Genomic DNA, 23,182 nt, shown 5'->3' with positions numbered 1-23,182 from the left:
GGAGGGGGAGAGAGAGAGAGAGAAGAGAAAAAAGGGAAGGGAAAAAAGAAGAAGAGAGAGGAGAGGAAAGGAAAGGGAAGAGAAAGGAAAGACAGAGACAGAGAGGAAGGGAAGAGAAGAGGAGAAGAGAGGAGAATAGAGAACAGAAGAGGGAAAGACAAAGATAGAGAAACAGAGAGGAAGAGGAGAGGAGAGGTGAGAAGAGGGGAAGGAAGGAGAGTAAAGGAGAGGGAAGGAGAACAAGGAAGAAGGAAAAGAAAGAAGGGAAGAAGAGAGGACAGGAGGAGAGAAGAGAGAGAGAGAGAGAGAGAGAAGGAGGGAGGGAAAGAAGGGGAGAGGGAGAGACCCAGATCTAGACTGTGCCCCCCAAGGAATAGATAGTTTGACAGAATACTTAGCAGTATAGGGACAGAAAAGAATGACATGATTTCTAGGAACATAGCCACATAGCCAGAGCAACAGAAAATGAAGAAAGGAATTCATTTAGAACAAAGGAATTGGGTAGAGTTCTAAGAAGAAAGCACTAGTCACCAACGAGCTGCTAAAGAAATTGGCTGACTATAATGAGATAGGACCAATTCTAGATCAAGTTTGTTCCAGCCTCTCATTTCAGCACTCTGGCCAAGTCCCGGCCCTCACTGTGGTCTAAGGGAAACAATTATCTTGAATATCTTTCTCCTAAGGCTTTTATAGGAGGGAAAGTATGATTACTATAGGGAGTTTCACTGATAACTAAGTCATTAGCTGATTAGCCAAGTGTTAGCTGATAAGTAAGGTGTCAGCTGATGGCTCTGATAGTTAGCTGATAAATAAGGTGTTATTTAATAACCAATCAGCTGATAACTGAGATTTGCTGATAAGTAATGTTAGCTGATAAGTTAAAGTTTGCTGATAGGAACATAAGCGAGAAACTTCTGGGCTGGTAATCCATTAGCTGATAACTAATGAATTTAGCTGATAATCAAGGTAACTGATAGCAACATATTGGTTAATAACTAAGGTGTTAAGTGATATCAGGGATGTGACCTCCTTCTCCTGGGTATTGTATTTTTTAATGAGATCTCAGAAGTCATAAAATCCAACTGCTTCACTTTTCAGATGAAGAAACTGGGACCCAGGAGGTTAAATAATTTGCTTGACCCACAGTGACAGAGCTGAAATTTGAACCTAAGTCACTTCTTACTGTATTATGTAAAACTGAATAAAAGAATCCTTCAGCACCTTAGAAAATGAATCACTCACGATAGAATTTTATACCAATGTGGGTTGATATGTTGGGGATAGTGGGGCCTGCCCAAAACCCCTCAAGTCATACCAGGTGCCTACTAGTCTGTAAGGTCAGCTAGCAGTACATATATGTAGTATAGCCACAAAAATACAGCAAGACAGATGATGTTGAATTACACACAAAGAAAGATGCATACATATATTCACTTACAGACACAAACACACACACCCAGTCCCACTTACTCAGAGGCCCACAAAGATGGCATGTGGTTAAAATTTCCTCACTCTCTCTTTCTCTCTCTGTCTCTCTCTGCCCTCTCTCTCTGCCCCCAAAGGGTGTTGGAAGAGAGGAAAAGAAGGATTGCGTTGGAAAGCATTTGGTTTCTGACCTGCAGGCCCCATATCTTCTTTCCCCAGGACCCAGGGAAATATCCCCACAAACTTGGGCACAAGTCAAAGGTTGAAAGTCTATCCCCCTTCCTCCACCTCACACCCCCACCAGCACTGACCATAAAGGGCAGCCACTGAACCAACCCCTGCATCAGTATAAATCTGGGGGAAATTGGGAGGAGTGGTGGTGGTGTGAAGTCTGTTTTGAGTGGATCAGGCAGAGACTGGGTGAGATAGAGGCCCGCTATTGAAACCACAATAGATTTCAATTTTCCAGTAATGGAACAGGGAATTATAGGAACTGGAGGTAGGGAGGGAGACAGAGCAGGATTCCTCCTGAACACACAAAGCACCCCTCCCATGTCATATTTTATGCTATTAAGAAATAGAAAAGGGTGTCTTAAACATAACTCCATTCCCTCAACTCTTAGTAGCCAGCCTAAAGAAGATGGCTCAAAGTTATCTGTTACACAATTTACTCTCTCCCTGTTCCCACTCCCATCCCATTTGACCCCTTCTCAGATTCCACCAAAGTCCAAATGGAGGCTAGTCTGGGGAACTATGTATGGAAGTGTTTAAAGGGGAGGGCAAGAAAAATCAGCTTCCTCTGGTTGATGTCAAGGTTGGGAATCTATGCAGCTAACTCAATTAACTGGGTGATTACCAAGGCATTCTGTGGATTATTCAGATCTGGGACAAGGAGAAAAAGGGGAAACTCCAGTTCTTGTTGTGTAACTCCAGGGAAGAGGCCCGAGAACCCAGGCTGAGATGAGGGATTTGGGTCATTTGTTTATTTCTACACTCCAGCCTTTCTTCCCCAGCCTACTCTCCTAACCCTTGAAAATTGAAAGTTGTTGGAACCAGATCCCCCAGATAAAGCAAATACAGCTGAACCCTCTCTCGCCCAAGGGCATAGGGAGGAGAAATTGAGGCACACCCAGGCAGGACCCAGGTACTTGCTTCTCTCCAGGTTAGGCAGTTGCCTCTGTGCCATACCTGGTACTGCCAAGCTGCTGTTTAACCTTCAGGGAGAGCAGTAGGTAGCAGAAGGAGAGCTGGGAGACACACAGGGTAATGGGAGGAGAAAAGAAGGAAGAAAATACTGCAAAAGGCCATTGGGGAACACAGCCCAACTGTCCTGACACCAAAGTCTCTGGGGATGGCTGTGAGCAGGCAGGGGTCGGTGCTGTGCCAACCAACAACAATAGGGCAAGTCCCCTGTGTTTCCATGTTAAAGAAAGTTCTGGTAGCTCAGATAGAAACTTGTGCTTTAATATATATGTATATTTATATATAATGTGTGTGTGTAAGTGTGTATGTATGTGTGTATACGCATGTGTGCGTCAAACCAGTGTCTCTAGGACCTCGGGAGACGGGCGTCACCCACACTATCCTCCCTTGTTCAGCCACCACAAGCCCCCTCCATGGCACTATGGCCCTGTCCCCCTGGGCACCCCGGCTGAAGGGGGTCAGTCTTTGGTACGATGTAGACACTTTGGTGTGCCGGGGGGCTGGGGAGGGGCACAGGAGAGAAGTGGACGGTGCTCATCATCTCAGCATTGCCAGGAGGAAGACGGTGAGGGGCCCAGAGAGTAAGGGGCCGGGCAGGCTGGGGGCACCACTGCTGGGCATGACCACCACTGCGAGAGAGAGAGAAAGGAGACACACAATGAGCATGGGAAGAGACTCCGAATACGGTGAGCAATGTGTCTGTCTGGAGAGCGGATGACAGAGGATTAGGTGCTTATGGAGCTCCCCAAAGGGCTGGTCCCCAGCCCTTTCTTTCAAGTCTTGACGCTTCTCCCTGGTGATTCTGAACAGAGACTGCTTGCCTTCGCTCAGGCAAACACACGTATACGGTCACACATAGCTACTCTAATACAGCCAGACGGTTCTCTGAGGGACAGGAGCGGAGTGATTCACTGCTATTTCTCTGCCACTGTGCTTAATAGCTACCCTGAAGAGGTCCTACTCTCGTGGTTAGTTACTGTCTCTCTGGGATCCTATTTTAGGAAGGATCCCCAACATTATTCACTGTCCTCATGCTTGGATTTTCTTCTAGACTTCTCCTCAATGGCCAATCAAAATCAAAAAAAAAAAAAAAAAAAAAAAAAAAAAAAAAAAAAAAAAAAAAAAAAACAACCCAGACCTGGGAAAGACCTTAGTTTAAAAAAGTCAAGGCCCCACAGCATCCAAAGCCATCTCCAAGCATCCTCATCTATATCATGGTACTTATCCAGATGGTTTTGGAGGAGTGAAGCTGGTGACTTTGCTCAGCCCTGTCTCGTTTAAATCCAATTCACTTGCAATCATGACACCATCTTCCCAATGTCATAGTCCAATTGGAGAAAGAGGGACAAACAACAGCAACCACAACTCAAGGATTCTTCCCCTTCCCCCTTTTCCAGCTTCCCTTTGCAGTTTTTTTTTTAATCTGAATGTATACTTCTTGAGGGCAGAAACTGACTTTTTTACTTGTTTGGGTATTCCCAGAACTCAGCACAGTGACTGGTCCACAGTAAGCAATTAATAAATTTTCTTTCTTTCCTTCCTTCTTTCTCTCTCTTTCTTCCTTCCTTCCTCTCTTCCTTCCTCCCTTCTCTCTCTTATTCCCTCCTTCTTTCCTTCCTTCCTTTTCTTCCTTGATTCTCTTATAGTCATTCCTTCTTTCTTTTTCTTCATTCTTTCCTTCCTCCCTCACTTTATCCCTCTCTCTGTCTTCCTTTTTTTCTTCCTTCCTTGTTTCCTTCTTTCTTTTCTTCCTCTCTGTCAAATAAAGACAGGTAATTGAGTCATACAAATCTGAATATAAATTCATCAGACTTTCATAACTTTCCCCTTAATTCTTCTCCCCCTCCAAGCCCCAAACCTTTATTGGGATCCACTTGCTTCCTAGGACACTCTCCCTTCTTCAGGCTGACGTCATCAATGGCAATATCCCCCAAATAACCTGAACCTCGAACTCCCTCAAAGATAATCTGGTGGGAAATGGGATCAGAGAAAAAAAAGAAGAGGAGATTGAGGAAGATACTGCCAAGCAGAGGCTAGTTTTCCATCAAAGCTCCCTCACTTCCCCTGTCACCCTTTCAGCAGCAGTTTCTTCCCCCATGGTGTTCAGAAGAAACTCAATAAAATAATAAGCAGTCACAGGGAAGAGGGACTCCTCCTATATGTAATTACTTCGAGTCATTTTAGCCAGTCCCTTGCCTTAGAACATGACCTCTCTATAACTTTGTTCTGGTAATAGTATGCCCAGTGGTCTCAGGAGAATGCCCATGTGAGGCCTGGATGTGAGGAGGGAGGATGCTATCATGATATAGGTACTTAATAGATAGAGACTGTGGGAGTGAAGGAGTGATAGACTATAGAGTCCCCAAAACTCATGCATAAAAACTATCCTCTACTCACCTGGAAAGGCCCACTGGGGTTAATGGGCACATGAGCCTGCTGCCAGGAATTGCCCCTATTACCACTCAAGGACCATGCATGGGTCTCCAGTGCCCCCTTGTTCCGGGATCGAACCAGAAGATTGAGGGAACCTAGTTGAGGGGTGGGAGGGAAAGGAGAGATGGCCATTTAGGGGCTATATTTGGAGAAAGGAGTAGGTCTACATTCACATCCCTTTTCCTCCTACTCCCAGTCTAAAGACACAGTCTGATAAATGGAAGGAGTGGGGATATCCTATGCTCTCCTATGACAAAAGAGAAAGTATGTACAGGACAGAGAGAATGGGGGAAGAATCTCTTTATCCTTGATAGAAAGGAACAGATTTGTTAGTGTTTGAAAGTTTTGTTGGCAGCCAAACATTTACCCTCCACCAGGGTTCATAGGATCATAGTTTGAGAGCTGGTAAGAACTTCAGAGCTCATCAAGTTGAACCCTGTCATTTAATAGATAAGTAAATTATGGCCAGAGAAGTTAGGATCACATAACTAGTTGGCTAAGATGCTGCAGATGGAGTCAGGAATACTTGAATTTAAATTCAGCTTCAGACACTTTTTTGTGTGTGGGCAAGCTGTGACTGAACATGTTGCTTACCTTATATCTGCCTCAGTTTCCTCATCTGAAGAGAGAATAATAATATCATCTACCTTTCAGGATTATTGCGAGAACAGAATAAGATGTCTGTAAAGGGCTTTGCAAAAGTGCTATATACATGTTAGCTCTCATTATTATTAATAATAATAAATTTCTGAGAGAGATTTCAAACTCAGGTCTTCTCCATATAATCCAGTAGGTTAGGATATGAATTTTATGTGTTTAATATAATTGTATATATATAACCTCTCTCATATTGCATGTCATCTTGGGGGTGGGGGAGGGAAGAGGGGAAGGAAAAGATTGAAAATCAAAATCTTACAAAAGTAAATGTTGAAAACTAAAAATAAATAATTTTAAAACATTTTAAAAGAATATTAATTTTATTTCAACCCTAAATAGGAAGACACCAAAGGAAAGAGAAGTATAAGGAAATGATTCACAAATGAAAATGGTATGAGGTAATGTTCTTCAAACAAAATCTAGTTAAGGAAAAGGAATATGCCCCCTCCCCTCAACTTATTTGTAGTTACAACAAATCTATGGCTTAATGTTAAGGAGTTTGTCCTCTAAACATGATTGCTTTTATACAGCTAGATCCCAATTACTGAGATTAATGAATCCCTTGAAGGGGTTGTATATATTCAAATTTGAGCTATTTGAAGTTATGTGTGTTCTATTGTTATCCTTTAGGAAGGAAACAAACATTTATTAAATGCCTACTACATATCAGGTTCTATGTTAACTAAGTTCTTTTTACAAATATTATTTTGTTTGATCCTTACAACAACTCTCAATTAGGTACTATTATTAACCCTATTTTATGGTTCAAGAAACTGAGGCAGTTCAGTGGTTTCCACAGAATAACACAGGAAATGTCTGAAACCAACTTTTAAAAAATTGTTTTTTCTGAGACTATATGTAAACTGAGAACTGCCTAACTCCAAGCTCTCTACTGTGCTGGCTAACTACTTCTGCATAAGGAGCCCAGAGGCCATCTGGTCTATTTTTACAGATGAGGAAACAAACAAGCAAGCTGAATTGGACCTGGAGATTTCATTGTCATAACAAACTCTCACTACTGATGTAGATGGACACTTGTTCTCTAATTTATATAATTTAAAGAGAGTAGCCTAGGGATACTTAGGAGTTAAATGACTTGCTCAGGGTCACACCTGAAGCTAGCTTGCTAGCTCTGCTGCCAGATCTCTCTCCATTATACCAATCTATCCTTTAATAGTTTAACTAAAGTTCCTTTGAGAAAATTCCAGTCTTATCCACAAAAGAAAGAAAAAGCACTGGATTGGGGATCACAGCTTTACAGTGGAGAGGGAGCTCAGAAATCATCCAGTTCAATCCCTTTATTTAATAGATGAATGATTTGCTTGAGGTCACACAGGCAATAAATACAACAAAGCTGGAATTCCAGCCCAAACCATATGACCACAGATGTACAATGGTTCATTCCCTCTAGGGTAGGAAACCATAGGTAAGTCACTTAGTCTGAGTCTCAGCTTCCCAACCTGTAAAATTAGGGGGCAGAATAATAGAGCTTGCCCTATATACTTCACAGGATCGTGGGAGGAAATTGCTTTGTGAAATGCTATGGAAATATGGGTTGCTATTATTAGTGGAAAGAAAAATTGTTCTGGGAAGTCAGGACACTGCATTTTGTTTTGCTTTTTTAAAAAATTTTTTTGGGGGAGTGGTTCTTGAGAGGGAATTGGGGTTACATAATTTGCCCAGGATCACACAACTAGTAAGTGTTAGGTGTCTAAAGCCAAATTTGAATTCAGGTCCTCTTGACTCCAGGGTTCTATCCACTGTGCCATCTAGCTACCCCAACACTTGTGTTTTGGGAAGAAAGCTCCCAGCCTACCTTTATAGAACTCTGCCCCATGATGTCTGTGAAAAGAAAATATCCTCTGATGACCTAGAACATTGCTGCCCTTTATCATGTCCTCCCTGATTGTCAGAGCCCATTCTTTATCTCCCTTTTCTGTCTCTTTTTCTTTAATAATAATAATATCACAGGATATTACTAAAAGCATAAAGCACTTCAGAAATTAGGTGGTCCAATCTCACATTTGAGGAAGCAAATTGTCCAAAGTCACACATCAAGTTCACAGTGGAGCCAGCACTTGAACCCAGTGTTTCTTTGAACTCTCACATTCAGGATTCTCTCCACTCGCCACTTCTAGATGGCAGAGAAGACATGCCTGAGGGGCAAGAGAGCCCAGGAATCACCTGAGGAGGAAGGAAGCTTCCCTGTTTCCCCTTTCTCACTAAGTTCTGCCACCTGAACCCTCGGACTGAGCTGCTATCCTGTAGGGATAAAGAGCTCGAAGTTTAATCTGGCTCTATCTAATAGTGGCACAAGGAAGAGGTTTGAGGCAGCACTACTGCCCAACCAGTGTCTCTCCACAGCTTTTTTAGCATCAACCCTCCTTTGTACTGTTTCCCCATGAGCTCTTTCCACTCCCAGCTCCCCCTCTCATCATCTAAGATTGAAGAAGAAAGAGCTGGCGCTGAGGGATGGGAAATCAATCATCTATCAGAGAGGGGCTGGCTCCAGTGCCCGAGCACTAGGGCTGGCATTTACATGGCGCTGCCCACAGACAAAGCCACACCAGCTGGGATGCCAGATAGGCCCCCTCGGGGGGAGGGGGCCGCCAAATGTTACCTGCCTGGGGATGAAAGCAGTTGGCTTTAATCTGGCTGGGCTGGAGAGGAGGGGTGTTAGCAGTGGAAAGACACACAAAGACCAAAGACAGCTGGTTCCCTGAAGCTGTCAGGCCAGGGAGGGCATTAGTGGATGGTAGGCTTAGGGGGGAAAGGAGAAATAGCTAGAGATTTGGAAAATGAGGAATTCCACAGAGATTGAGGGCAAGGTGCAAGCTCTGCACACTAGAGACTTCAGGGAGGGAGAAGATGCTTTTTCTCACTCCAATCTGGTAGCTACAAAGAATAACATTGCAAGGATTTTAGGGTACCATTGTGTGATGAAAAAGAACATGGGTTTTAGAATCTGGTACTAGGTTTAAATCTCATCTCTATTACTTGTTGAAATCCTGACTGTGCTACCTGGCTGTGTGGCCTTGGGCAAAATTCTTAACTTTGTAGTTTCCTCGCTGTAAAAATGAGAGGTTTGGATGACCACTTTGGGGGTCTCTTTTTCCAGTTCTAAGGCTTGTCATTCATATTTGGGAGCCAAGAGAAAAAGAGCACCCTCCTACTCATGCATTTATAACTTTAGGGATTTGTCCTGTTCCAGCTCCTAGAGAGGTCTTCCCTGACCATGAGAGACAAGCCCAAATTAGTTTCCTCTCTCATATATTCATTCAGTAAAATGTGTGTGTGTGTGTGTGTGTGTGTATGTGTAGATATGTACTCTCACATGTGCACACACACACACACACACACACACAAACACATGAGCCGTCGTTATATGGATGAACTATGATCCAATCTCAGTTCTCACTTCCCTGGTTCCAAGTTGGGAAATTAGTCTCTATTCCCCTAAATAACAATGAAATTCTCATCTTATGACTCTATGGTTCTGTCTCTGAACCCAGGGATTAGATGTTGGAGAGGAAAGAAGGAAGGAAGGAAGGAAGGAAGGAAGGAAGGAAGGAAGGAAGGAAGGAAGGAAGGAAGGAAGGAAGGAAGGAAGGAAGGAAGGAGAGAAGAGGAGAAAGAGAAAGGAGGAAGAAAATGAAAGAAAGAAAGAAAAAACAGAAGAGAGAAAGAAAAGAAAAATAAGTCATTTTTAAAGTTTAAAAGATAACTAGGGAAGCTCAAGGGGTGGAGTACTAGCTCTGGAGTCAAGAAGACCCGAATTTAAAATCAACTTCATAAATTTACCATCTGTATGGCCATGGGGAAACTGCCTCAGTTTCCTCATCTGTAAAATGGGGATAATAATGGCACCTATTTCTCATAGTGGTTCTGAGGATCGAATGATAAAATATTTTAAGTGTTTTTTCAGACTTTAAACTACTATCTGCTTTTCTTTTCTTTTTTTAATTTTTTTTAACACATATTGCTTTATGAATCATGTTGGGAGAGAAAAATCAGAGTAAAAGAGAAAACCATGGGAGAGATTAAAAAAAACAAACAGAAAAAAGAAGTGAACATAACATGTGTTGATTTATATTCAGTCTCCTTAATTCTTTTTCTGGATGCAGATGGCATTTTCTGTCCAAAGTCTATAGGATTTCTTTGGATCACTGAAGTATTGAGAAGAACCAAGTCTTTCATGGTTGATCATTATACATTTTGCTGTTTTGAGTACAATGTATTCCTGGTTCTATTTATTTCACTCAGCATCAGTTTATATAATCTTTCCAGGTCTTTCTAAAATCAGCTTATTCATAATTTTTATGGAATTATTGTTCTATAAAAGGTAATATTCCATTGCCTTCATACATCACAAATTGTTCAGCCATTCTCCAACTGATGGGCATCTACTCATTTTCCAATATTTTGCTACCACAAAAATATCTCTTGCAAATATTTTTGCACATTCCTTTATGATTTCCTTGGGATACAGACCCAGTAATGACACTGCTGGATCAAAAGGTATGCACAGTTTTCTAGCCTTTTGGGTATAGTTCCAGATTGCTCTCCAGAATCTTAAACCATCATCTAAATGCTAGCTACAGGTTCTAAAAAAAATAAGGACAACTGAAAGGTAAAATAATTTGTAAAACTTCACAGATTTTTATTTTATTTATTTATTCATTTTGTTGAGGCAATTGGGATTAAGTGACTTGCCCAGGGTCACACAGCTAAGAAGTGTTAAGTTCCTGACTTCAGAACTGGTTCTCTATCCATCGTGCCACCTAGCTGTCAGCATTTGTCTAGAATATTATTTGCCAGTTACCAGTTTAAAAAAATCTGCTAAATGGTGTTAGGGTCCAGCACTGTGTACTTAAAACAAGGATTCTTACAAGGTGTTAAATAAGACAAATGCTGACTAAGGTGTAACCTTAGGCAAACTTAACCACTTCCCTCCTTTCCTTATCTGTAAAATAAGAGAGTTGAAGAAAGGTTGACCTCTCAGTTTTCTTCCATCTCTAGCCTTATCATCTGATAGAAGACCTCTGAGGGTTCCCTCCAGCTCTAGATTCATAATCCTATGATATTATGACTTTGACCCTGACTTCCCCTGCTTCCTTCTATGTTCTTTACCCTCAGACATTTCTAATCTTTCTGTCAATCAGGGTTGAACACAAGACCCCACCCCTTACTAAAGACAGCTACTCCTAGCCCTTCATGGGAAGGCCATACAGCTATGCAATGACTTCACAGTTCTGAAACCATTACAAGTGGAGCAAACCATCCCTCCCTCCTCCAGCTTCTGCCCTAGACTCACCAATGTGCTTCCCGTACATGTGGTAGAAGAAGGAGACACAGTAGAGTTTAGCACTGATGTTATACAGTGGACTTACAAGCCTCGCCCGGTCCCCCAACTCCCGGGGCCTGGATGTCTCAATAAACATGTAATAACCTTGGAAGGAAAGAGAAAAGAGGTTACTCATCACCACTTCAAAAATCTTCCTTTAGAATTTTCCCAAAGATCACCCTCCCATCTATCCTTCTATCTCTTTTTTTTATACCAAAATCTATTTAAAATCCCCATTCTCCAAGAAGCTTTCTCAGACTATATCCACCCCAAGATCATGTCTCTCAGCATCATCTGGACAGCTCCATAATGGCTGGACTCTGCCTCCTCTCTCCAGATCTGTTCCCCTTTCTTCCTACATGACATGGTACAGTGAGAAGAAAACATTCTGTAGAGTCAGAAAACCCATTATTCAAATCTACCTCTGAAACTTGTTTTTTGGGGTTTTGTTTTTTGGTTTTTTTTTTTTTTGGTTTGGCTTTTTTGTCTTTTGTTTTTTTGGGTTTTTTTGCAAGGCAATTGGAGTTAAGTAACCTGCTCATGATCACACAGCTAGTCATAGTCTGAAGAGCTGGGTTCAGATCCTCCTGACTTCAGAGCTGGTGCTCTATCTACTATACCACCTAGTTGCCCCTTGAAACTTGTTACCTGTGTGACTTTGACAAGTCATTTAACCTTGTGGGGTCTCTGTCTCCTTAATTATAATATATGGAAGTTTGACTAGATGGTCTTTGAGATCTCTTCCAACTCTATCATCCTATATTCTCCTAATTCTGTGTCCTCTCTTCTTCCCTTACTTACCCTCTGGAGTCCCACTTATGTCAGTGGGTGGACCAGTGTTGGGGGAGCGTTTGGGGTTCTGAGTGAGGGCATTCTGCCGAGTCCAGTCAAAGTTGTCTGCCCGGTCCTGAGTGTAGCCACAGATCTTCTCATCCTCAAAGTGGCAGGTATTATCTAGGGGAGAAATCAAGAAAAAAAAAGAGAAGGAAAATGAATATGAAAAGGGAGGAGGGAAGCTGGAGAGGATGATCAGCGGCTGTTGCCACTGCCCCTTCTCAATTCTCAATCCAATCACCCACTCTCAAGTACTATTTGATTCATAACTCAGAAACAAGCATGAAAATTAGCATGTTTCTACATTTTGTAGGCTAAAGGAAATCAGGCAATGGCATCTAAAGGAAATGGTGCCCACATATCTAAAGGAAAATGAGTCAAATTCAGGACTCACTAGTTCAGGAAGTCAAAAAAAAAAAAAGAACACTCAAGTAGAAATAAAGAGTGACCCCAAGTCATTGGCAGGGAAAGGTAGGGCAAATATTAAAAATCCTTACCTTTAGATGATAAGGAGCAATGCCAATATAGAAATTATGAGACTCTCCCATTAATAAAGTAGTGCTCTGTTCTAAACTTAATTCCCTTGGTCTCATCTTCCCAATTGTTTTCTGGATATCCCTTCTTTTCTTCACCCAGTCCAAATCCTTTCTTCAATCTCTTGGAGACAGAGAGGAAACCCATTCTCCCCTTCTTCCCAAACAAATTTTCCTGTCTCTAATGAAGGCTTCAGTCTGAAGCTGTCCTGATTTGGGAATTCTTACCACCACCACCACCACTATCATTAGGGAGATGTCAAAAATCTGCTCATATGAAAGAAAATGAAAGGACCCTCACCTGATAGGTTTGGGGAGTTGGTTGCTGAGAAAACAAAGCAGAAACACAAAGTTAGACTTGGGCTAAAAATGTTGGCATTGTAAAGACAGAGATGGGTAGGTGGGTGAATAATGGGGCACTTAGAAGCTAAATATAATGTTGGGCTAGAATCAGTACCCAGGGGCAAATAGAGCAGGATTGTAAAGGTTTCAGGACATTTTCACAAGAAATAACATGCAAATCAAATAAAATTCAAAACATTATGCAAATCCACACATTTGTTTGCTTGTGTGTACAAATAAGTCCAAGGCTCAAACATAATAATTGGACTGCAGAGTTGTTCAAAAAGACTTAGCCAGCCTGATTCTGTTCCTATTCTCAGAATCAAGCAGCCTAGAAAACAGGTTTGGGAAGGGTCTGTTTTGGGAAAGATGCTACTCTGGAAAGAAAGGGATTCTCCAAGGGGAGTCGTGAGTATCTCCAAATAGAGCAGAGGAATGGAATAGCCCCAGCCCTCCATAAAAATGAGCAGAAGCAGTGCTCTGGGACAAAAGAAGAGGATCTCCTCCTACCCCCTTTCCTCCATGCACTGTCCCCCAGCCACCTACGCTCCATGTATCGGATAATGCGGGCAGCCATGTCTCCGGCCCCAAAGGTGGTGATGGGTGTGAGGCGGACCTCGTAGCTATGGGGCACCTTCAGGTCAGTCAGTATGTATTCAAGCAACTGCCCCTTCTCCACTCGTCGAACTGGGATTGGCTTTGTTACAGACGTCCGAAGGCTTAGCTGAGGACATAGGCATTAGAGTCCCCATCAATTATGGGCTCTTGAGTCCCTTCTCCCCTTCCTTCCCCCCACCCACATTGGCTCCCATTTTCCAAGAATGCCTTCAATGTCATAGTGAAGTGGAAAGAGCCCATATTTTAGTTTTATATGCTATCCTTATTTTTGTTCATCTCCGTATGTTGAAATGTTTATTGAGAAATAAATTTATAATAAAATATAAAAATTAAAATGAATAAGGCATAGAGAAATGATTTCTCATACAAAACGAAATAAATTAAAACCTAAAACTGTAGAACCCACTGAAAGTGGAAACTTTGTTCTCTTTTTTAAATTTAAAAAAATTTAAAATAGTTTTATTAATTTTATTCTGAACTTAAGAAATGAAACAAGTATCTTCAAAACAGTAGAACAGAGAGAGAGAAAAGAAACAAAACAAAACCATGATTGTACGGTCCATAAGCTCTTTGCCCTGTAAGAGAAGCTAATATACTCTTACATACACACATCACTGATCTTTCTTTCCAAGTTCTTAGATTAATTCCAAGCCAGGATATATCATTTCTATTAGTCACAAGTGAGGGAGTGGAGATGTGATGAAACATATAACAAGATTCCCTAAGTCTATCTAATTCTGAAAGGGTAGATGCCAACCTCAGAAGACACGCTGTGGCTTCCATTGCTTTTTGGTCACTCCCATCCCTCCAATCCCATGAATTCAGACATCCTTCAATACCCCAAGAATCATGAGACACAGTCACCTTCCTCACTCAACTTCTTTTTTTTTTTTAATTAAGATGGAATCTGTGGTGTTATTGGCACAGAGAACTTTCAACAAAAAAAATCTCCATACTAATACAGACCAGCTCTCCATCTGTAATTGGAGAAACAGTGTAGTGTATCATGTTGTGTACAGCATCCAGAAAAACCTAGATTCAAATCTCTACCTCTTATAATATCTATATGACCCTGAGTACGTAATTTCTAAGTCTTTTTTTCTTTATCTGTAAATGAAAGTGTTGTACCCACTTTAAATCTGTTATCTTATGATCATACACCTTTAAGAGTTTCCTGGGGACAGTGCAAGATTAAGTGACTTGCCCAGAGTCACACAAACTAGTATGTGTCGGGGATAGGACTCTCTCAACTTCTTAATGAGGAATTTTGAGAAGATTGAGCTCCATTCTACAGTCCCATATCCTTGTGGGATCGAGGTCATTCTTTCCCATCCTCATTATACCCCGTGCCTCCTCCTGTGCTAGCTTGTATGTCTCCAGCCCACCTGGCGGACGTCCAGCCGGTAGCTGAGGACAGGATCCACGGCGTCCGGCTCCTTCTGCGTCCACTGAAGCACGTAGGAGTAGTTCTTGGACAGCTTGTGGCTGCGGGTGGGGTTGGGGGTGTCGTAGTAAAACTCCGGGCTGTAGGCTTTGGCTGAGAGGGCGGGTGTGTGGAAGGGGGTTGGGGGCCATTGGGGACAGGGGAGGACAGGGTAGAGACAGAGGAGGAAAGGAAGGAGTTTGGGGATGAGACAGAGAGGGAAGAGAAGGGACAGTAGGGGGATAAAGAATGAAGAGAGAAGACAAAGAAGGAAGGGAGGGAGCCAGGGAAGTGAGGAGAAAAAAGGAAGGAAGGAAAGGACATAGTAAGGGGTAGAAGAGGAAACGGTTAAGAGGGATCAAGAGGTGGTAGAATAGGAGAGAGAGACATGAGGAGGGAGAATTGTGGGGAAACAGAGATGGGATATTAAGTAGAAACAAGAAATGGAGAAAGGAAGGAAGGAACAGAAAGGGAAGAAGGGAGATAGGGAGGAGTATAGGGAGAAGAGGGGAGAGGGGAAGGAGGTGGGAAATGTCACAGGGGCCCTCTGGCTGGTGAAAGGTAGGGAGGGGAAGGGATGAGGAAGGTGACTAGTGATCTAAGGCCCCAGTCCCTCAACCACTCAGGGTGTTGAACACCCTGGGAAGTGTGTGTGTGGATAAGGGAGAAGGAGAATATTCCCATAACTAATGGACAAGGTGAAGCGGGAGGGAGAGAGGCTGAGAGACTGGAGATGTGGGAGTGGACACACTAAGTGCCTTTCCACAGAATTTAATACCATTTGGGCATAATGTCACATATTCATTATGAATCTCTTTGAATGAAAGATATAATGGAGGAGTCTGGCATGCCCCCCAAAACTCTAAATCCAATTCTTTACAACCCCAAGGATATCACTTCCCTCCCTCCCCAATCCCTCTGTTACCCCCAACCACAAATCCATAGACCCCACTTCTGCCGAAGCCCAGGCCAGCAGTCCAGAGACAGCACCCAACCATTCCAACCTGACTTGCCAAGGACTGGGTCAGAAGGTTGAGAAGAAAAGACTTAGCCATAAGGGCTATAGGAAGAGAGGGAAGGGAGAAAAGGGAAAACTAGGTGAGAAAGGGAGGGAACTGTGGAAATCGGGGAGAAGGAAAAGGAAAGGGGTTGTGGAGATAATGTAGGAGACAGGAAGAGGCTAGAGAAACACTAGGGTAGAGGAATAGGGATGAGGTAACACTAAGAAGGAGAGGGTAACTACACTGAGGAGCCGGAGAGAAGGAAAAGGACTTTGAGGGAACACCGAAGGACAGGGATAGAAGAACACTAGGGAAACCAGAGGGGCTGAGGCCTGGTTCACAATGGGGAGAGGAGAAGGACTTGGGATACACGAGGGAAAAGGAAGAAGAAAGGCAACTATGGGACAGGGTAAGGAACTGGAGAGCACGGGGTGGGGTCTGAGAAGGCAGAACTGAAGACACTGAAGGAAAGGGGGAAGGACAGGCGAGGAAAAGGGTTGGATGCATGAGGGGCGGAAGGGAAGGGGCTAGAGGCACACAGGGGAGAGGGGAGGAGATTGGAGATAAGAGGGAAGGGGCTGGGGCACATTACAGGGAGAAGAGAGGGAGTTGGGGGATACCGGAGGGGACTAGAGAGATTTCGTGAATAAAGTATCCTTTATTACGAAGTAAAACGAAGTACAAACAAGCATTTGTTGACTGACAGAGCAGTAGTGTCTATATTATTGTGTGAAGAATAAATAACCTGCTAAAAGTTATTTTGGGGCTCAGTTCTGGAGCTTAAACCCTCGGTATTTGATCTGCAGCAGCAGGAGGATTTCCAAATAGAGAAATTTAAAAAGGAGAAGAGGGTTGACCGGAAAGGGGCACTGAATTCTCCTCCTTTGGCCAACAGGTCCGAGGCACCGGGAGAAAGCTGCTGATGGAGAAGGCTGAGGTGAGCATTTAGTGGAGCGGGACTGAGACAAAACTGGAAAGGGCCAAGTGGAGTGAGTAACAGGGAGAGATAAGATTGACAAATAGGGACGTGGACAGAAATAAAAACTGGGCTTAAACATCGGGACAGGACTAAGATGAGGCGGGACTAAGAAGTGAAGACCTTGGTTTGGGGATAGAGACGGGCCTTAGTGGCCTCCCTTTGCCAAGAAAAGACAGTCCAGGCTGAGAGAAGGGAACGAAAGAGGAGAGCACGACTTGGCGAAGGGAGACAGGTGAGGGCCACTCACCGGAAACCTGGAAGAGGCAGGAGGCGGCACCCACGTCGTTGGAGATGGTGCACTCATAGCTGCCGCTGCTGTCGCGGGTGAGGGGGTCAAGGCGCAGCTCCGCGTGGTCTGGGGCTTCGTTGGGGGGAGCGGGCGGCGTGGGCAGGAGGTGCCCATTGAAGCGCCACACGGCGGAGGCGATGCGCAGGGGGCTACCTCGAAGCAAGGTGCAACGTAGCAGTACAGGTCGGCCCAGGGCCTGGCGCACATCCTGGCTGGTCGGTTCCACCACTGGAGGGACTAGGGGGAGAGCAGGTGGGAGAGGGTACACCGCGGGGTCAGCAGAATCACTCCTCAACTCCTTGTGCTCCTCCCTCTCTGCAAGACGCTAGACTGGAGGGGACTGGCGTAGGTGGGAGTTGGGGATTCTTCTAGGTGGGTATACACCAGCTACAGAGAAGAATCCAGGACTCCCTAACGAGAAGTGACAGCCTATATATCCATAGCGTAGGAATGGGCATTCAGGTGCTCATGTGCGCAATACACATATACAGATAAATACACACGCACACAATCAGCAAAAAGAGACACACATCGATGCAGGAGCAGACAGACACAAGTAGAAAAATTTTCAACAAACATACACGTAGCCAAGCACCTTCAGAATTACAGAACCTGGAAGATGGGGAGGAAAAGTCCATCTAGTCCAAGCTGTACCTCAGTATCTATGACATCCCAGCAAGCAGACATGCAGCCTTCTCTCCAAGATTAAGGGTTAGTTTTTACTTTATTACATACAATACTTTTAAAAGGAAAACTATTGGTACTCAATTGAGGTTTCTAGTTTCTCTCCTTCTGTTCCACTATGCATATGGAAGTGTTCGTTATGGTTGGTGTTTGTTGAATTCAAAATGAAATGGAAATAAAGACAAGACAAGAAATAAAAACAAGAAAATTGCTAGTAAAAATCCTCTCTTGGGTTGGGTATGGAAGTTTTTTTATACATGGAACCTAAAACTGTCTTTCTGTAACATTCACTCATTTCGTCTAATTCTGCCCTCAGACCAACCAGAAACAAGTGTTATCCTTATTCACAAAACAGTCCTTCATATACTGAAAATGCAACTGTTACCCTACAAGTCTTCTTTTACCAAGCTTTTCAGCCTCATTTCCTTCAGCCTATCTTAATATGGTATAAATTTAAAGCCTTTCAACTTTCTGGTAGCCTCCTTTGAAACTCCTTAGTTTCTTAGTTTCCTATGAGGTATCCAGAAATGAATGAAAAAATACTTTAGATGTGAGCTGACCTGGGCATTGAGACTTCGTCTCCCTTGTTTGCTACAATGTTTTTAATACAAGTATAAAATTACAACAGTTTTTTGGGGAAGCCATGTAATGCTGTTGACTCTTATTGACTTTTGTCAAAAACCCTGATTTTTTTTTTCTCAAATGAACTCTCAAATGTTCAGGTAACCAAATCTCTTGAACTGTGAAGATGATTTTTTTAACTTTACATAAGATTTTATATTTATTCCGATTAGGTTTTCTTAAAAGATTTGGTCCAATAACAAACTTTCTGCCGTGCTGTGCACTTGTAACATACATAAGTACACACAGATGGCTCACATGCACACATATGCTTAAAGAGACACACCTCATACCTCTCCCCAATCACATTCACTTACACTCTCCTAGGATTTAGGTTAAGGTTCCCCATTCCATAGTGGATGCTCTTGACTAACAAATCTCCAGGGACATATACACTCCTTTCCAACCATTCCCACTACCTAGCAGACCTCTTCCCATAGCTCTGCCCCAGGATCCATTCTGAGTTTATAAACCATTCCAGGTGTGCATGATTTTAGATCTAGGGAATGGTGTTTTCAATATATCTTGGGCTGAGAGGTCCTTGATGGAGAATTTTCTGACCTTTATCTTTGAATATACTGCTTAGCAGTCAGTTAACTAACTTTTATTAAACTATTACTTTGTGTCAGGCACTCTGCTAAGCTTGAATGATTAATTGGAGATAAAGGTATATTGATAGGAGATAAATTTTTGAAGAATTGAAATTGGGCTACAAATAGTGGGATCACCTATACGTTATCAAATTGAGTTGTTGATTGAAAAGTGAAGGGAGGTCATGGAAGAGTTATTGAGGGAGAGATGTTGAGAGTGGAGTTCCAGGAGCTGGGAAGGTTGACAGCAACACTCTTCTGGCAAATTGATTGAGTGGTATTATTGAGTAAGAGAGTTTGGGGTGGGGGACCTTGGGGATATGTTCAGTGGGTGCCTTGCAAATGCTTCCAGGAGACACTCACACTGCACATTGAGCTGCACCTGTGCCTCCCGGGACCTAACATTGAAGCCATTGTACCGAGCAGTCTGACAGCGATAGGTCCCACTCATCTCCCGGCTCACTCGCTCCACTCGTAGCTTCCCGTCTGGCGTCTCCTCCATGGTAGCTCCCGAGGGCAGCAGACCAGCCTCCTTGTCCACTCGGGACCATAGCACAGGAGGCCTGGGTTTCCCCCGAACTTCACACTGTAGCTCCACAGAGGACCCCTCACGAACCATCACCACCGACCTGCCCTTGGGGACGCTGATTGTGGGGGGCACTGCAAAGGTAGATGGGGAAGATTAGAGGGAGAACTTCCCATTTCCGTCATCCCTTTCATTATTTCGCAAGACTCATCTTCTGCCCTATAGCTAACATTTGCATAGAATTTCAAGATTTTCAAGGTATTTTACATAACTTATCTCACTTGATTTTCACAATTATCCTGAAAGGGAAGTTGTTATAGTCATGATTATTATTCTTGCTTTTTACAGTCGAAGCACCAGAAGCTGAGATTTATGTCATTTGCTTTGGGTTACAAAGATAATTAGTGCTCAAGGCAAGATTCATATTTAGGTATTTCTGATTCCAAGTCCATTGCATTATACATTCCACTGAGCTGATTTGCCCCCACAAATGATAGAGGATGCATGAAATAGGATCCTGCCTGTTTCTCAAGGTTCAGAAGAGTCCTAACTCATTCAAGAAATCACCCCTCACTACAGCAAAACACAAGCATTATTTCTTGGGCATAAGTTTGTGCTGTGTTCATCCCTACCAAGACACAATATGGTTGAGTAGACAGAGAGCCAACCTTGAAGCCAGGAAAATATGGATTTGAATCCTGCCATTAACATATTTCCACATGACCCTGGGCAAGTAACCTCACATCTCAACTCTCTACATTAATTCTTTGAGACTCTAAATTGCAGAGTTTGTTTGTCCTTTGTTCTAGAAGAATACCATAACATCAGGGAAGTGATGCCATGACATGAAAGTGAATTGAAGTTAAGTGAAGGAGGGCTATGCAAGATCACCTGCCTTACTTTCCCCTTTAGAGCCATCTGTATGCAGTGGCCAGATATAAATCAAGATGATTGGAGATTGCCCTGGATACAATGGGAGACTTTAGCCTTTTTAAGCTAATTATAGGAAATTCCTTGAATGAGAACTTCCTATATCAGTGAAATTACAATTATAGTTCTTATCTCTATTATTTTCGGAGGCTGAAATGCTCATTCATTGGATCAAAGAATTTAGAGGTAGGAGACATCTTTGAGATTCTATGATCCAACCCCTTCATTTTAAAAAGGAGGAAATTGAGACTCAAAGAGAAATATTTTGTTGAGATGGAAAGAACATTGGATTTGGAGTCAGAAGACCTGGGTTCCAATCCTGGTAATGATAAAAAAAAATGGCTTTTGAGCCAAGAAGACCTGGCTTCAAAGTGTTGTTTCTAAAATAATACCTGTCACTATAGGATTCTGAGCAAGTCACTTAATTCTTTCTGTCCTCAAGATAACTTTCTAAGACAATAAATTGTGAAGATTGATGACCTGCATGGTTAGAAGAAGTTTCCCAAATGGAAAGCTTCCTATATCAGTACCTAAGTGATCTTATAAAAATTATTTAACCTCCTTGAGCCTGAACTTCTCCATTTGTAAATTAGAGGCTGGACTATGCGACTTCTAAAGTTCCTTCCAGTCCTATATCTATGAGGTAATTGACTTATCCAAGATCATACAGAGATAGGAAAAAGAATTCCAATTGAAACCCCACCACAATTCTTTTCCTTGAGGAAACTGATTCAGGTTAGCATGGGAAATAGAACTTTATCCTCTTTTTCTCCCCCCCCTCCTTTCACCACATACACACAAAGGATAAGCAGATCTAGTCAAGACTGAGGACTTAATTCCACCACCAACACCACCCACATCCCTCTAGTCCTTCCTTTGAGTAATCCCTCATTCTCCTTTCTCTTCCTCTCTTCCATCATGTGATCTTTCCTCCTCCCCTTTGCTAAGTTGCACCCTAATTTTTTTTCTTCAAGGTAACTCCTCATCCTCCTTTCCCCTGAGTAATTCCTTCATTTCCCCAGAATTATTCTCTCATTCTTCATTCCCTTGGGTAATATCTTTCCTTATTCTCTCCTGCGCTAGCGTCTCCTATTTCACCTGCAGGCACTTCTTGCAGAATACGAACCTGTCTCAGAAGAGATGTTGACCTCAACACTGAGGTCTGGCACAGGTGCACCCTGAAAGGAGGCGACACAGAGGTAGGTGCCATAGTCACTGAAGCGCAAGTCAATGAGCTCCAAACTGCTGGTGACAGCAGGCAGCTCAGGGTCATTGCGAGTCACCAACAATCGGTCAGATACCCGGGCAAGCTTGCCATTCTTGTACCACTGGTATGACACCTTCTCCTGAGGCACAGCATCCACGTGGCACGAGAGTTTCAGGTCCTGACCCAGCTGAATACTCTCACTCTCCTTGATTACATCTGGCGTGATTTGGAAGGTTGCGTTCCTCATTGCTGTAAAGACAAAGAAGAGTTCATGGGGGAAATACCAAAGATTGCATTCCTTCAGAGGCCAGAGATGCTATAAGCAGGGATTGTGCCCATCATACGTGCATTCTCCCTGGAGGGCAGGTAGTGGGTTTCTCTTAACAGACCAGAAGCTATATGAGTATAGAGAATGCAAACATCACATTGTTTACTCACTGAGGAAAGGGATCATATATGTTCTAAGGAATCCAGCCTCTGGAGGAGTATTGCATTGTGGAAAGACTGGTGGCTCCAGGTTTCCAGCACCTTGACTCAAATCCCACTTCTAATACTCACTGTGTATTCTTAGGCAAATCTATCTATCTTGGATCTCATTTTCCTCATCTCTATAAATCAGAAGTTTAGAACATATAATCTTTAAGATCTCTTCCCAGTCTACCTCTCTGATGCCATGACTGTCTTCTTGTACAGAAACCACGATATAGTTCCTTTTGAAAACTGTTCTGCTTTAAAAATTTTTATGTCTGAAACAAAAGGCTCTGCCTTTTTTAAAACATTAAAAGTATGTTTGAAGGATGCTGGGAGTCTGCTTAGAGTTGTTAATGGATGACCTTAAGTATTTGATGTAAATTAAGATTTTAAACCAATCCAGGCTTCAAAGAGAAAGAGAAATGAGCGAGGTGGAGAAAAAAAAGAACCCTCCAATTGGAAATATACAATCACAGGAAAGTCATGGGGCATGTTCCTAACTCTGATCACCCTATCTGTTTCTGATCCTGAAAGGGACAGTTTCTCTAGAGATAGAGAGGGGCTGTGTAGCTGATCCCCATCTCGTAGGAAGAGAAAGCCTTTGCCATCAGGATCCTCTTTGTTAAAACTGATTCAGAAGAGAAACTGTGGCAGCAATTTACTACAAAGAGCCATGAAACTATCTGTAATCCCCAAACTCAAGGTGCTACAAATGAGAGGAAAAAGATTTGTCTTTAAAGCAGAATAGAGAAAATTAGGATTAGATTATCTAATTGTTAACAAAAACTTAATTTAGTGAGGAACATTCATGAGTGTTTAATAACATCTTGATTTTGTATTTCATTAAATCTTGCTCTCACTATAGTAATAATAATTACTCATTTATATGATGATTTAAGTTTACAAAGTACTTCTGTCACAGTTCATTCTAATGCTTTATTTTACTTTAATAGAGTCACATAAAATGAGAGGTAACCTTATTGTAGGTAGTTAAAGAGTGGGCCTTTAAGTCAGGAAGATCTGCATTCAAGTACGACCACCTTTGACACATATCTAGCTGAAGAACTCTGGA

General features: G+C 42.7%; 1 protein-coding gene across 2 annotated transcripts in view; it reads right to left on the bottom strand.

Annotated features, from left to right (window-relative positions):
- Positions 1–243: 243 nt before the first annotated feature.
- Positions 244–23,182, bottom strand: part of MDGA1 (MAM domain containing glycosylphosphatidylinositol anchor 1) — an 89,593-nt gene continuing 66,654 nt past the window's right edge. The window contains exons 7-17 of one of the 2 annotated variants that reach the window (XM_003769024.3): positions 21,559–21,888; positions 19,340–19,636; positions 17,040–17,318; positions 14,775–14,926; positions 13,318–13,495; positions 12,731–12,754; positions 11,864–12,016; positions 11,033–11,167; positions 5,026–5,156; positions 4,487–4,595; positions 245–3,257 (exon numbers count right to left, since the gene is read on the bottom strand). In XM_003769024.3, coding sequence (XP_003769072.1) covers positions 3,166–3,257; positions 4,487–4,595; positions 5,026–5,156; positions 11,033–11,167; positions 11,864–12,016; positions 12,731–12,754; positions 13,318–13,495; positions 14,775–14,926; positions 17,040–17,318; positions 19,340–19,636; positions 21,559–21,888 — 1,880 coding nt within the window. In that variant the 3' untranslated portion in view covers positions 245–3,165. Of the gene's footprint in view, positions 3,258–4,486; positions 4,596–5,025; positions 5,157–11,032; positions 11,168–11,863; positions 12,017–12,730; positions 12,755–13,317; positions 13,496–14,774; positions 14,927–17,039; positions 17,319–19,339; positions 19,637–21,558; positions 21,889–23,182 lie in introns of both variants that reach the window. The other variant, XM_031964930.1, reaches the window with a different exon arrangement.

Source organism: Sarcophilus harrisii, chromosome 4 (assembly GCF_902635505.1).
Source record: "Sarcophilus harrisii chromosome 4, mSarHar1.11, whole genome shotgun sequence".
NCBI lineage: Eukaryota > Metazoa > Chordata > Mammalia > Dasyuromorphia > Dasyuridae > Sarcophilus > Sarcophilus harrisii.
This window is presented reverse-complemented; position numbering and strand designations above follow the sequence as displayed.